The sequence below is a fragment of the Octopus sinensis genome, linkage group LG5 (genome assembly GCF_006345805.1).
Source record: "Octopus sinensis linkage group LG5, ASM634580v1, whole genome shotgun sequence".
In the NCBI taxonomy this organism is placed as follows: Eukaryota; Metazoa; Mollusca; class Cephalopoda; order Octopoda; family Octopodidae; genus Octopus; species Octopus sinensis.
The window spans coordinates 134,795,104-134,808,368 of NC_043001.1; the positions used below are offsets into that span (position 1 = coordinate 134,795,104).

Consider the following 13,265-nt stretch of genomic DNA (forward strand, 5'->3'; position numbering starts at 1 on the left):
CCTGTGAGTAACTACTGGTACTTAATTTATCGACCCCGAAAGGATGAAAGGCAAAGTCGACCTCGGTGGAATTTGAACTCAGAACGTAACGGTAGACGAAATACCGCTAAGCATTTCGTCCGACATGCTAACGTTTCTGCCAGCTCGCCGCCTTATATCTCTGCAAACCGTTTACTTGGGTGCTGGACGTAGTTTATCATGTCAACAGCAGTATGAGGTTGTCTTCCACCCTGTAAAAGTTATTATTACTTTATGCCGTGTCAGTTCTCTCAAGGCAGCATGACCAAGAGGATAAATAGCAGAGTGATGAGGGAAGGAAATCAGGATGGCTGGTTGATTGAAGGGAACAACAGTATTACTGAAGTGAAGGGTGGGAGAAGAGAAGGTAGCGTTATGGATGTCAATAATGAGTAGCCTGAAGAGAGGGAATAATGACTGGGAGTACAGAAAGGGTAACGACCAACTAGGTTTGTGGTGGAGGGGCTTTTTACAGGAGTAGCATAGCACAGGCACAGTTAGTAAGAGAAAGTGTTGAGTGTCAGAAATGTGTAATAGGGATGAGTGATATATAGATGACTGACAGAGAAATGAGAGAGTATCAAAGGGCTGGGTAAGCATATGTGAACTCAACCAGTATATATTGGGCGAAAGATCCATATCATCATCATCATCATTGTTTAATGCCTGTTTTCTGCGCTAGCATGGGTTGGATGGTTCGACCGGGGTCTGGGAAGCCAGGGGCTGCACCAGGCTCCAGTCTGATCTGGCAGTGTTTCTACGGCTGGATGCCCTTCCTAATGCCAACCACTCTGCGAGTGTAGTGGGTGCTTTTTACGTGCCACCTGCACAGGTGCCAGGGGGGTCTGGCAGCGGCCACGATCGGTTGGTGCTTTTAACGTGCCACCGGCGCGGAAGCCAGCCAAGGCGGCGCTGGCATCGGCCACGTTCGGATGGTGCTTTTTATGTGCCACCGGCACAGAAGCCAGTCACCATATGTAGATGTATTATACTTCCCATGTATTATATGTAGATGTATTATATGTAGATGTATTATACTTCCCATGTATTATATGTAGATGTATTATACTTCCCATGTATTATATGTAGATGTATTATATGTAGATGTATTATACTTCCCATGTATTATATGTAGATGTATTATACTTCCCAGCCTTCATCACAGGACTCTCATCATCATCACTATTTTAACATGCAGTTTTCCATCCTTGCATTGGTTGGACGGAGTGTATTGAGATACAGTCTCCACGGCTGGACGCCCTTCTTGTTGCCAACCCACACTTGCTTCCAAGCAGGGTAATATTTACCCATGGCCAGACATGTTCTCACAGAATAGTTGAAATGAATGACATTCATTTACAACAATCACGCAATTTCAATGTAAGGAGTCACAAACATACATACACTCACACTAGATTCCCAACCATATAGTTTTGGGTAAAGTCTCACTGTGGGGCACCTTGGGCAAGTGTGGTCTACTATAGCCTTGGGCCGACCAAAGCCTTGTGAGTGGATTTCGTAGACACAAACTGAAAGAAACCCATCCATATATATATATATATATATATATATATATATAACAAAGTCACTGTAATCCATATAGGAGAGGTGCAGGCTGTACCTCTCCTACACGGATCACAGTGACTTTGTTATTGATGTGAAATCCTTGGAATATACCACAACGTCAACAAACTTTTGAACTGTTCGTAAAACTGTCCCTTTTGTTTTCACTTTATTTTTTTCGTATTTCTCTTATATATTAATATTTTTTTGACCCTGTTATCTCCCCTATTGTCCCTCTTGCATCTGACCATTCTGTCCGAGTCAGACACCATGATAGATCGTTAGCTACTACACACATTTTTTTCTCTCCTTGTTTTTCTGTGTATCTTTCTGTAGAAGAGCATAGGCTCGAAACGTAAAAGACTTTTTCTATTCCTGAGCGTTATACTAATACATCTGTTTGTTTGTACACCACCTGCCTTCGTCTTTTGTTTATTTTCGTAAACTTTCCCTTCATATATATATATATATATGTATATAAGAATGTGCATTGTCCGTTTAATTGAAAAATTCTAAATGTGGCTGAAGATTGCTTGAGATTTTAAAACTGATGTAATACTTACAGGGTTTAATAAAATGAAGTAGCATGAAACAATTGTACTACTCTACCTTGGATATCCTTGGTGCTTATTTTGATTATGTGTGTGTGTATATATATATATATATATGAGTGTATGTATATATCTATGTGTGTGTCTTTGTGTCCGTGTTTGTCCCCCTCATCACTGCTTGACAACTGGTGTTGGTGTGTTTATGTCCCCATAACTTAGTAGTTTGGCAAAAGAGACTGATAAAATAAGTACTAGGCTTAAAAAAGAAGTCCTGGGGTTTGATTTGCTTGACTAAAACCATTTAAAGTGGCACCCCAGCATGGCTGCAATCAAAGGACTGAAACAAAAGATAAAAGATATAAATGCATCATCATCATCATCATCATCGTTTAACATCTGCTTTCCATGCTAGCATGGGTTGGACGATTTGACTGAGGTCTGGTGAACCAGATGGCTGCACCAGGCTCCAAATGCATGTGGATGGAAGCACTCCGTCGGTTCCGACGACGAGGGTTCTGGTTGATCCGATCAACGGAACAGCCTGCTCGTGAAATTAACGTGTAAGTGGCTGAGCACTCCACAGACACGTGTACCCTTAACGTAGTTCTCGGGGATATTCAGCGTGACACAGAGAGTGACAAGGCCGGCCCTTTGAAATACAGGTACAGCAGAAACAGGAAGTAAGAGTGAGAGAAAGTTGTGGTGAAAGAGTACAGCAGGGATCACCACCCCCTGCCGGAGCCGCGTGGAGCTTTAGGTGTTTTCGCTCAATAAACACTCACAACGCCCGGTCTGGGAATCGAAACCGCGATCCCATGACCGCGAGTCCGCTGCCCTAACCACTGGGCCATTGCGCCTCCACCCAAATGCATGTATGTGTGTATACACACACACACATATATATGTATATATGTGTGTGTGTGTATACATACACATATATATATATGTGTGCATATATTTGCTATATATATATATAATATATATATATATATATATGTTGGGTCATCTCATAAATAATGCATTTTTTTATACTTCTTTTATTTTTAAAAATTAAGATAAAGTTCTTTTTTAATCTAAAAATATACTCTTCTTTATTTTCTACATTGCTCTTCCATCTTGCAAGGCCCTTCTTCCAAAATTCAATTGTCTGTGACGAAAAATACTCCTTCAGTACTGTTCTGACCTCATCTACAGAATTCATATCTTTTCCATCCAAATGATTTTGAAGACTGCGGAATAAATGATAATCAGATAGGGCAATGTCCAGCGAACATGGCAGGTGGGGCATTGTTTCCCATTCAAACTGCTCCAGCCTTTGCAATGTCAGCCTCTCTGTACGTGGCTGAGCATTATCCTGGAGGTCGTTTTTCTTCTAGCACTGACTTAAGCCACTCAAGCTGCTCACAGTAGATCTCCTTTGTTATTGTTTGGTTTGGGTTTAAAGTTCAAAGTGGACTAAACCTTTCATATCCCACTAAATGGATAACAACACGTTATGTGGGTGAAGACCTTCTTAAAGAGCTCTTAAAGTGGCCCCTATCCTCATTCTTTCTTTTGGAATATTTACTCCAATCTATGGAAATCCTTCTCCTCAACATTAATCGCTGCCCTATGACTTGATCTGCTAGAATTAGCAGCTAAATCTCTCTCAAAATTATAACCAACTTTCTTTAAATAAAAAGGAATGCTGCACTGAATAATGTCATTTTGGATTTGTTATGCTTGACTCAAAGATGGGATGGTCACAAGTGGAACACATTTTGTCATAAATCTGCTCAACTGGGACTGACCTGGGATTAAACAACTTCACCAAACTGGATAGCCTGCAAAGGCCATCACACCACCTATCTCTTTTGCTTCCTCCTCCACCATACAACAATGTCATAACTATAATTAATTGCAATTAAAAAAAAAACAGTTGGTGAGTTAGTATTCATTAGTTGTAATTAATGAATGATCTCTTGCCTTAAAATGTTTTCCCTCCTTCCTACAAAAGTCACACTGTTCACAGAACTTGTAAGGAGTTCAATCTTAGTTCTGTAGACATATAGCACTCAACTGATCTGTTGAAAGTTCCCAGTTTTCCACTTTCAATGAACTAAAGTAAAAACCTCCCAATGAATACAGAACTGGACTACAAGCTGACAGCTCTTGAGCTCAAATATACTGCAGATGTATTTAAACAGCATGCTTAAATCTACATTGATTCAGTTTAACTCCGTGTTACATCAGGGGAAGTTAATCATGATAGAGTAGAATCTTAACCAAGAGGAGATCTATTTCTCATGACAGCAGAGATTAATACAAACCGTATATCTTGGGATGATGAAGACTGACCAGAGGTAAGTACATCATCATCATCATTTAGCATCCATTTTCCATGCTAGCATGGGTTAGATGGTTTGATTGGAACTGGTAAGCACAAGAGCTCCAATCTCATTTGGCTTTGTTTCTACAGCTAGATGTCTTTCCTAATGCCAACCACTCCACAGAGTGTAATGGACACATTTTACAAGTCGCTGGTGCCTTTTATGTGTCACCTATATACATCATCATCATCATCATTTAGCACCCATTTTCCATGCTAGCATGGGTTGGATGGTTTGACTGGAACTGGTAAGCACAAGAGCTCCAATCTCATTTGGCTTCATTTCTACAGCTAGATGTCCTTCCTAATGCCAACCACTCCACAGAGTGTAGTGGGTGCCTTTTATGTGTCATCTATATACAACAAGACGCAGGAGTGGCTGTGTGGTAAGTAGCTTGCTAACCAACCATATGGTTCCGGGTTCAGTCCCACTGCGTGGCATCTTGGGCAAGTGTCTTCTGCTATAGCCCTGGGCCGACCAATGCCTTGTGAGTGGATTTGGTAGACGGAAACTGAAAGAAGCCTGTCGTATATATGTATATAAGTGTGTGTGTATATGTTTGTGTGTCTGTGTTTGTCCCCCTAGCATTGCTTGACAACCGATGCTGGTGTGTTTATGTCCCCGTCACTTAGCGGTTCGGCATAAGAGACCGATAGAATAAGTACTGGGCTTACAAAGAATAAGTCCTGACTAAAGGCGGTGCTCCAGCATGGCCGCATTCAAAATGACTGAAACAAGTAAAAGAGAGAAAGAGTAAGAGTAACTATATAAATATCTTGGGTTATAAAGACATCTTGTTAAAATAAAAACAACTTGTTACTTGGTTTGTGAATGTCATTTGGACCTGAGAAGAAAGCTTGGCATATTAGGCAGGAGGTCATTCAATCTGTGAGTCAGGGAAAAAATAGATGAAGGAACTCCTTACCTGGAATATGTTCATCTGGAATCTGTTCGAGGTTCTGGTCAATAAATTGAAGGATGTTTATAAAAGCAGGATCTTTCTTAATAGGACCTAAATATAGGTCAGATTTATTGTTGAGAAGCAATTGCATCATAGCAATTGGTTGATTATGGTGGTGAAGCCAGGGAACTGTGTGAAGTTCAGAAAAAATCTGCTTCGGTAGGACTTTAAGAGTTTCATGCAAAGCATCAAAATCTTTGTCTTGAATAAGAGACCTAGTTTCTTCCAATATCTGTACAGAAGATGGCCCCTCACCTGGTACTACCACCTGCTGGTATTGTCCATTATAACGGACACTGGTAAGGAACTGAGGTGAACACAAAAATGGCAACCTTTTTGCTGTAGTTCTGGTGTAAACATGATAGAGTTGGAGACAAGTTGTCCATTTATAAACAGTTTTTAACTGGTGTATACACTGAATGTGATGTCTGAGAGTCAGTGTGGGAATCATATTTGGGGTTGAGATGGAGATTATATTTCAGTGCAGCACATTTCATTGTGTAATATCTGGAAGAAGACAAGAAAAGCAAAATAACAGAATTAATGGAAGAACATTAAAAGGAACAGTGGGGAAAAATTCAAAATATGAAAGACTGAGTTGAACTGCTCAAGGTATAGTGACAATTTCACCATTCTTGAGTTATCAAATCATTATCCCCAAAGAAGGTGGAAGTCAGAGGACGCCAGATCTGAGCATTTTGCTGATTGTCGAATTTGTTGTCAAGGACGTGTGAGGTCATGCATTGTTATGATGAATATGGATTGTTTTCAGGTTTCTGTTTGGTCTCTTCCTTTTGATGGCACCACTAAGCTTTTTGAGTGTTCACAATACAGTCACATTCCAGAAAATCAAAGAGAATGACACCCTTGTTATCTCCCAAAATGGTCACCATGACTTCCTGTGTCAATTTCTGCCTCTTGTACTTCTTGAGCTTTGGAGTAGACATCATCCCACAGACTGGGCCTTGATTTCCACATCATAAAAATATGCCCATGATTCCTCCTCTGTCACTAGGCTGAAAAAGGAGTGTCTTCTTGGCTTCAAACTCTTGACCAAACAGGTCTCCAGTAGCACTCGCTTACAGCTTTCATGCAATGTCAAAGCAAGGGGATAGACATACACACACGACAGGGGATTAGTTGATATGGATTAGATCATGGACCCCAATACTTGATTGGCTTTTATTTTATTTTATTGATCCCAAAAGGATAAAAGGCAAAGTCAACCTCTTTGGGTTTTAACTCAGAAAAGAAAGAGAGGAAATATATATCATCATCATCATCGTTTAACGTCCGTTTTCTGCGCTAGCACGGGTTGGACGGTTCGACCGGGGTCTGGGAAGCCAGGGCTGCACCAGGCTCCAGTCTGATCTGGCAGTGTTTCTACAGCTGGATGCCCTTCCTAACGCCAACCACTCCGCGAATGTAGTGGGTGCTTTTTACGTGCCACCTGCACAGGTGCCAGGGGGGTCTGGCATCAGCCACGATTGGTTTGTGCTTTTAACGTGCCACTGGCACGGAAGCCAGCCAAGACGGCGCTGGCATTGGCCACGTTCGGATGGTGCTTTTTATGTGCCACCGGCACAGAAGCCAGTCGAGGCAGCGCTGGCATCGGCCACGTTCGGATGGTGCTTTTTATGTGCCACCGACACAGGTATCACACAGGTATCATAAGTAAATTTTTTCAACACATCAACAGAAAGATTTATAAGTGTGATTTGAAACTGTTTTGGTCTGTTTGTCTTCCAGGTCAATGATATAATACCATGTCACTGTACTTTAGGCAGCAAATTCGCAGAATCATCTGAATGCAGGACAAACTATTTTGTGGTACTTGTTCTGGTGAATATCCAGCTGGGATTAATTTTGGTTTTTATCTTTTTAGAGGTCAATAAAATGAGGAACCAGTCCAGAGTAGTGCACTGATAGAGGAAGGAAGCACTCCGTCGGTTCCGACGACGAGGGTTCCGGTTGATCCGAATCAACGGAACAGCCTGCTCGTGAAATTAACGTGTAAGTGGCTGAGCACTCCACAGACACGTGTACCCTTAACGTAGTTCTCGGGGATATTCAGCGTGACACAGAGAGTGACAAGGCCGGCCCCTTGAAATACAGGTACAAGAGAAACAGGAAGTAAGAGTGAGAGAAAGTTGTGGTGAAAGAGTACAGCAGGGATCACCACCATCCCCTGCTGGAGCCTCGTGGAGCTTTAGGTGTTTTCGCTCAATAAACACTCACAACGCCCAGTCTGGGAATCGAAACCGCGATCCTATGACCGCGAGTCCGCTGCCCTAACCACTGGGCCATTGCGCCTCCACACGCACTGATAGAATTGTAAGTGTTGTTCTGGCCTTTTGTACTCTCAGTCCTTGGGTTGTAGATTTAATCCCTCACCCGGTTTAATGCCACCATCAGGTCCTTAAGTGTTTAGCAAGTTCTATTACAAATATTTGGACTATATCTCTAGTTTGAGAATCACTTACTTCCTTCTTTACTTCTAAGAGTCTCGAAGACCTTGGAAAATAAAGACGGATCATAGGTACTGCTCTTGTCTCCCGTAACTAAATGACAAAAATAAATACTAATTGTATTGTTTCTTACACAGGTAGGAAGCCAGATTAATTAAGCGGAGAAAATTTGGAAATTTTGACAGCTTTTCCCAAGGGGTTCGTAGCATAACAGAAGTAGTTTCGGTTAGGCTTGCTGCATTTACCCAGAAGTTACCTCTCATCTAATAGTCCCAACAAATTAACACAAATTTGTGTGCGTGTGCATGTGCGCGTATATATATATTTCTTTACTACCCACAAGGGGCTAAAAATAGAAGGGACAAACAAGGACAGACAAAGGGATTAAGTCGATTACATCGACCCCAGTGCGTAATTGGTACTTATTTAATCGACCCCGAAAGGACGAAAGGCAAAGTCGACCTCGGCGGAATTCGAACTCAGAACGTAAAGACAGACGAAATACGGCTACGCATTTCGCCCGGCGTGCTAATGATTCTGCCAGCTCGCCGCTGTATACATGCATCAATATAAATATGGTGCACGCGCGCAAGAACACGCACTCACATACATAAGTTCCAACCATGACAACCTATCTGAGGCTACTTTCGCAGGCTTCGAAAAGCTATCTCGTTTCTGCGAATACAAAAACAAAATTACACATTTAATTAGTATAATTATAATTTATCACTTTATCTTACAGTACACTCCGTTACGAAAATGCCTATAATTATGAAAAAACATTCTGCCGAGAAACAGAGACAGGGAACCTGTTAAGAAACTTTAAATCCTTCGGCACATGTTTGACCTTCCTATAGTAAAATTGAGAAGTTATATAATAATGATGTTTGTCTTCCTTCTTTTTAGACATATTTATCAATATATTTAACGGGTAAACAGACACCTTGAAAACAGAAGACAGAAATTGTTAAAGGATTAATTCTACAAGGAGTTTTTCGATATATTTACCTCAACAGCAACTAAACATCCTACACACTCTGCCATGACGCTGGTAAACAGATTATTTCCCCATTGATGTGATTGGAATTATGTCCCTTACACCCGACAGTCGAAATGATTATTCTTCACCGGTGGTGTATATCTTATCGTGGAAAAAGGGCGGCGAGCTGGCAGAAACGTTAGCACGCCGGGCGAAATGCTTAGCGGTATTTCGTCTGCGTTACGTTGTGAGTTCGAATTCCGCCGCGGTCGACTTTGCCTTTCATCCTTTCGGGGTCGATAAATTAAATACCAGTTACGCACTGAGATCGATGTAATCGACTTAATCCGTTTGTCTGTCCTTGTTTGTCCTCTCTGTGTTTAGCCCCTTGTGGGTAGTAAAGAAATAGGTATTTCGTCTGCCGTTACGTTCTGAGTTCAAATTCCGCCGAGGTCGACTTTGCCTTTCATCCTTTCCGGGTCGATTAAATAAGTACCAGTTACGCACTGGGGTCGATATAATCGACTTAATCCGTTTGTCTGTCCTTGTTTGTCCCCTCTGTGTTTAGCCCCTTGTGGATAGTAAAGAAATAGGTATATATCTTATCGGGAAAATTTACATAAAAATCACACAATTATAATTATATCCCTTGAAATTGCATAAAGGATGGACCCTCTTACGTTGTTAGATAACACTGGTCAACACGATTTTTAGTGCCAGGAAACAAAACACGTTTTTTAGCTAATTTGATGGTGCTGATTCCGAAAATGGCCTTAGCTTTTCATGGTTAGCTACAATTTTTGCTGTACTGAAATTGCTCATTTTTGGAAAAAAGATCAATTTACGATCTTGGTTGATTGCAAAATTTAGTTAAAAAAGGCAGTAGAAACCCATGAATATTCAGGTAGGCCGAGCAATTTATGTCAGCCACCTGAAATGAACTATTTTTATAAGAAAAAAGTGTTTTTGAGTCAAAACTTTTAAAATAGAAGAACCAAATTTTTCCAATTTATTGCCAAAATTCAAATTAACTGATAAACTTTATCAGTAATACTTTAGTAAACCTGATAATTAAGGTGATATAAAAAAAAAAATGAAACCCTAAAATCTTCTGTTTGATATTCATAAATTTATCCCATCACTTTTATCCCTTCAATACAGAAAGAATCCAAGCCACGTTAAGAGCTTTTGTTTCACAGATGGAAAAAAACTCCAACTAAAGACATCCCAATTCTATGCATCTATTCCATTGTACATGATGAATATTATGAAAATAGTTTCAGCATAACATCTGCCCTCCTTGCAAGATTACGAAGATACGAAGTAGAATCAGTGAAACGACTCTGTCTTTTGTTATTGCTAGTTTTACGAGTCTTTCCGTAGGACATTAGGAAAGATCAAATTACCTAAATGTGAACACGCAAAGTGTAAATTCTCAATCCAACTCATGTTTTTTAATCATAGAGATAGATATCAAATGACATGGCTTCAACGAGAGGATGCAAAAATGACCCCAACTTACTTTGCTACAGATGTGGCGAGTTCACACCGAAAGCCAACAGGAGACTGCTGGCATCTGACTTTTACAAGAAAGCCTATTGTGCTTACTTTCATGTCGAGCTTGGTGATCAGGACAAATCATGGGCCTCTCATATTGTTTGCAAGACATGTTTGGAACACATGAGACAGTGGACTTCAGGTAACTGAAAATCGCTGAGATTCACTATTCCTATGATCTGGTGTAAGCCAAAGAACCACTCTGACGAATGTTACTTCTGCTCAGTTAGTGTTGTGGGACTGAACCAAGAGAAACGCAGATCTATCGACTATCCCAGTCTTCATTCTGCTATTTGACCAGTGCCACATTCAGATGATTTGCCAATCCCAGTTTATCATGAAAATTTATTGAAACTTGTTGATAATGATGTAAATGAGAGACACAGCAAAAACGATCCTGACTATATTCCCGAAACCGTGCCAGAGCCGTTTAACCAAAATGAGCTGAATAATTTGGTTTGAGACTTAAATCTAAGAAAAGAATCAGCAGAACTTTTGGCCTCTAGGCTCAACATAAAACACCTGCAAGTAAAAGGCACAAAGGTATCATTCTATTGAAATAAGGATGCCGAATTTGTACAATTCTCTAATGAGAACATGGATCTTGTTCATTGCAATGACGTTGAAAAAGTTCTTCGACTAAGCGTCCAAAACATGATCTTGATGAATGAAGATTGTTCATTGATAGTTCAAAACGTAGTTTGAAATGTGTTTTTCTCTATAATACCAACATGTATGCGCCATTTCCTATCGGTCATTCAACAACACTGAAAGGAAAACATGATGCCATCAGACAGGTTATGGAACAGATTGACAATACCAAATATAAATGAGTGTTATGCGTTGATTTGAAAATGGTAAATTTCCTGCTTGGTCAACAAAGTGGCTACACGAAATCCCAGGAGCACTGGAAAAGGAAAGATTGGCCACCCCGAGAGTTGAAGGTCAGTGAAAAGAATGTTATTAGTGCAGTGCTAGTTCCGAAAGAAAAAAATCTTCTTCCCTCCCTTGCATATCAAATTGGCATTAGTGAAACAGTGTGTAAAATCACTCGACAAAGAAAGTAAATGTTTTGAGTACAGGAGTGGCTGTGTGGTAAGTAGCTTGCTAACCAGCCACATGGTTCCGGGTTCAGTCCCACTGCGTGGCATCTTGGGCAAGTGTCTTCTGCTATAGCCCCAGGCCGACCAATGCCTTGTGAGTGGATTTGGTAGACGGAAACTGAAAGAAGCCTGTCGTATATGTGTATATATATATATATGTATGTGTGTGTGTTTGTGTGTCTCTGTTTGTCCCCCTAGCATTGCTTGACAACCGATGCTGGTGTGTTTACGTCCCTGTCACTTAGCGGTTCGGCAAAAGAGACCGATAGAATAAGTACTGGGCTTACAAAGAATAAGTCCCGGGGTCGATTTGCTCGACTAAAGGCGGTGCTCCAACATGGCCGCAGTCAAATGACTGAAACAAGTAAAAGAGTAAAAAGAGTAAAAGAGTATATGTAAATCGTTTCCAGGACTTAGCACCGAAAAACTCAAAGCAGGAGTGTTTGATGGTCCTGATATCAGGAAACTCATTAAGGATGATGAATTTGTTAATTCAATGAATGACTTGGAATTATGCACTTGGACATCGTTTGTTGACGTGGTGAAAAACTTCTTAGGCCGAAAACTACAAGGAGTTAGTGGAAAAGCTGTTGAAAAGTCTGCAGGGCATAGGTGCTAATATGAGTATTAAGGTTAATTTTTTACATAAATTTCTGGATAATTGCGGTGATATGAGTAATGAGCAAGGAGAATGATTCCATCAAGATATCAAAACAATCGAAGAGCACTACCAGGGACGGTGGGACAAACGAACGATGGCTGACAACTGCTGGAGAATCAAAAGGGACTTAAATAACAGTAAACATGACAGACAATCAAGAAAGAGAAAATTTTTACCATAGTTCTTTATGTTCACGAAGGTTTTGTTTCTGCTGTTAGTTTATTTAATGATTTAATGAAACTACTTGTTGGTCTTGGTATATTCAATATATGTTATTTTTAAAGACTTAGGGTCTGATTGTTATTGCAAAAGTAGTATTTGTCAATCATCATCATCATCATCATCGTTTAACGTCCGTTTTCCACGCTAGCATGGGTTGGACGGTTCGACTGGGGTCTGGGAAGCCAGGGGCTGCACCAGGCTCCAGTCTGATCTGTCAGTGTTTCTACAGCTGGATGCCCTTCCTAATGCCAACCACTCCGTGAGTGTAGTGGGTGCTTTTTATGTGCCACCTGCACAGGTGCCAGGGGGGTCTGGCATCGGCTACGATTGGTTGGTGCTTTCAACGTGCCACCGGCACGGAAGCCAGCCAAGGCGGTGCTGGCATCGGCCACGTTCGGATAGTGCTTTTTATGTGCCACCGGCACAGAAGCCAGTCGAGATAAGCAGACCAACATTTGTTGGTTTAAATACGAAATGAGAGGTTTCTACGATTTTACTTTGAGAAATATTGTCATCGATCAATATCAAATATACAAAAAACAAATGAAAAAAATGCTTTTTTTCTCCAATAATAAGTCATTTTTGTACAGCAAAAAAGGTAGCTAACCAAGAAAAAGTAAGGTCATTTTCAGATTCAATATCCTCAAATTAGCTAAAAAGATGTTTGGTGTGTCGACACCATTTCAAATTTTTTTTGTTGAGCAGTGTAATCTATTAAAAAAAAGCATCCAAATCTCTCTCAGATCATGTTCTGTCCTCTTAAATAGTTTTATATACTCCTGATGACTGTCTCGCTCATAGCAGAACTAGTGG

The 13,265-nt window shown here is 40.6% G+C and overlaps 1 protein-coding gene across 1 annotated transcript in view; it reads right to left on the minus strand.

Moving 5' to 3' along the window:
- The window catches only part of LOC115211846 (FAST kinase domain-containing protein 1, mitochondrial), a 59,160-nt gene extending 50,074 nt beyond the window's left edge, over window positions 1–9,086 (minus strand). Inside the window, exons 1-2 of the mRNA XM_029780566.2 lie at window positions 8,939–9,086; window positions 5,427–5,969 (exon numbers count right to left, since the gene is read on the minus strand). Coding sequence (XP_029636426.1) covers window positions 5,427–5,913 — 487 coding nt within the window. The 5' untranslated portion in view covers window positions 5,914–5,969; window positions 8,939–9,086. The remainder of the gene's footprint in view (window positions 1–5,426; window positions 5,970–8,938) is intronic.
- Between the last annotated feature and the right edge of the window lie 4,179 nt (window positions 9,087–13,265).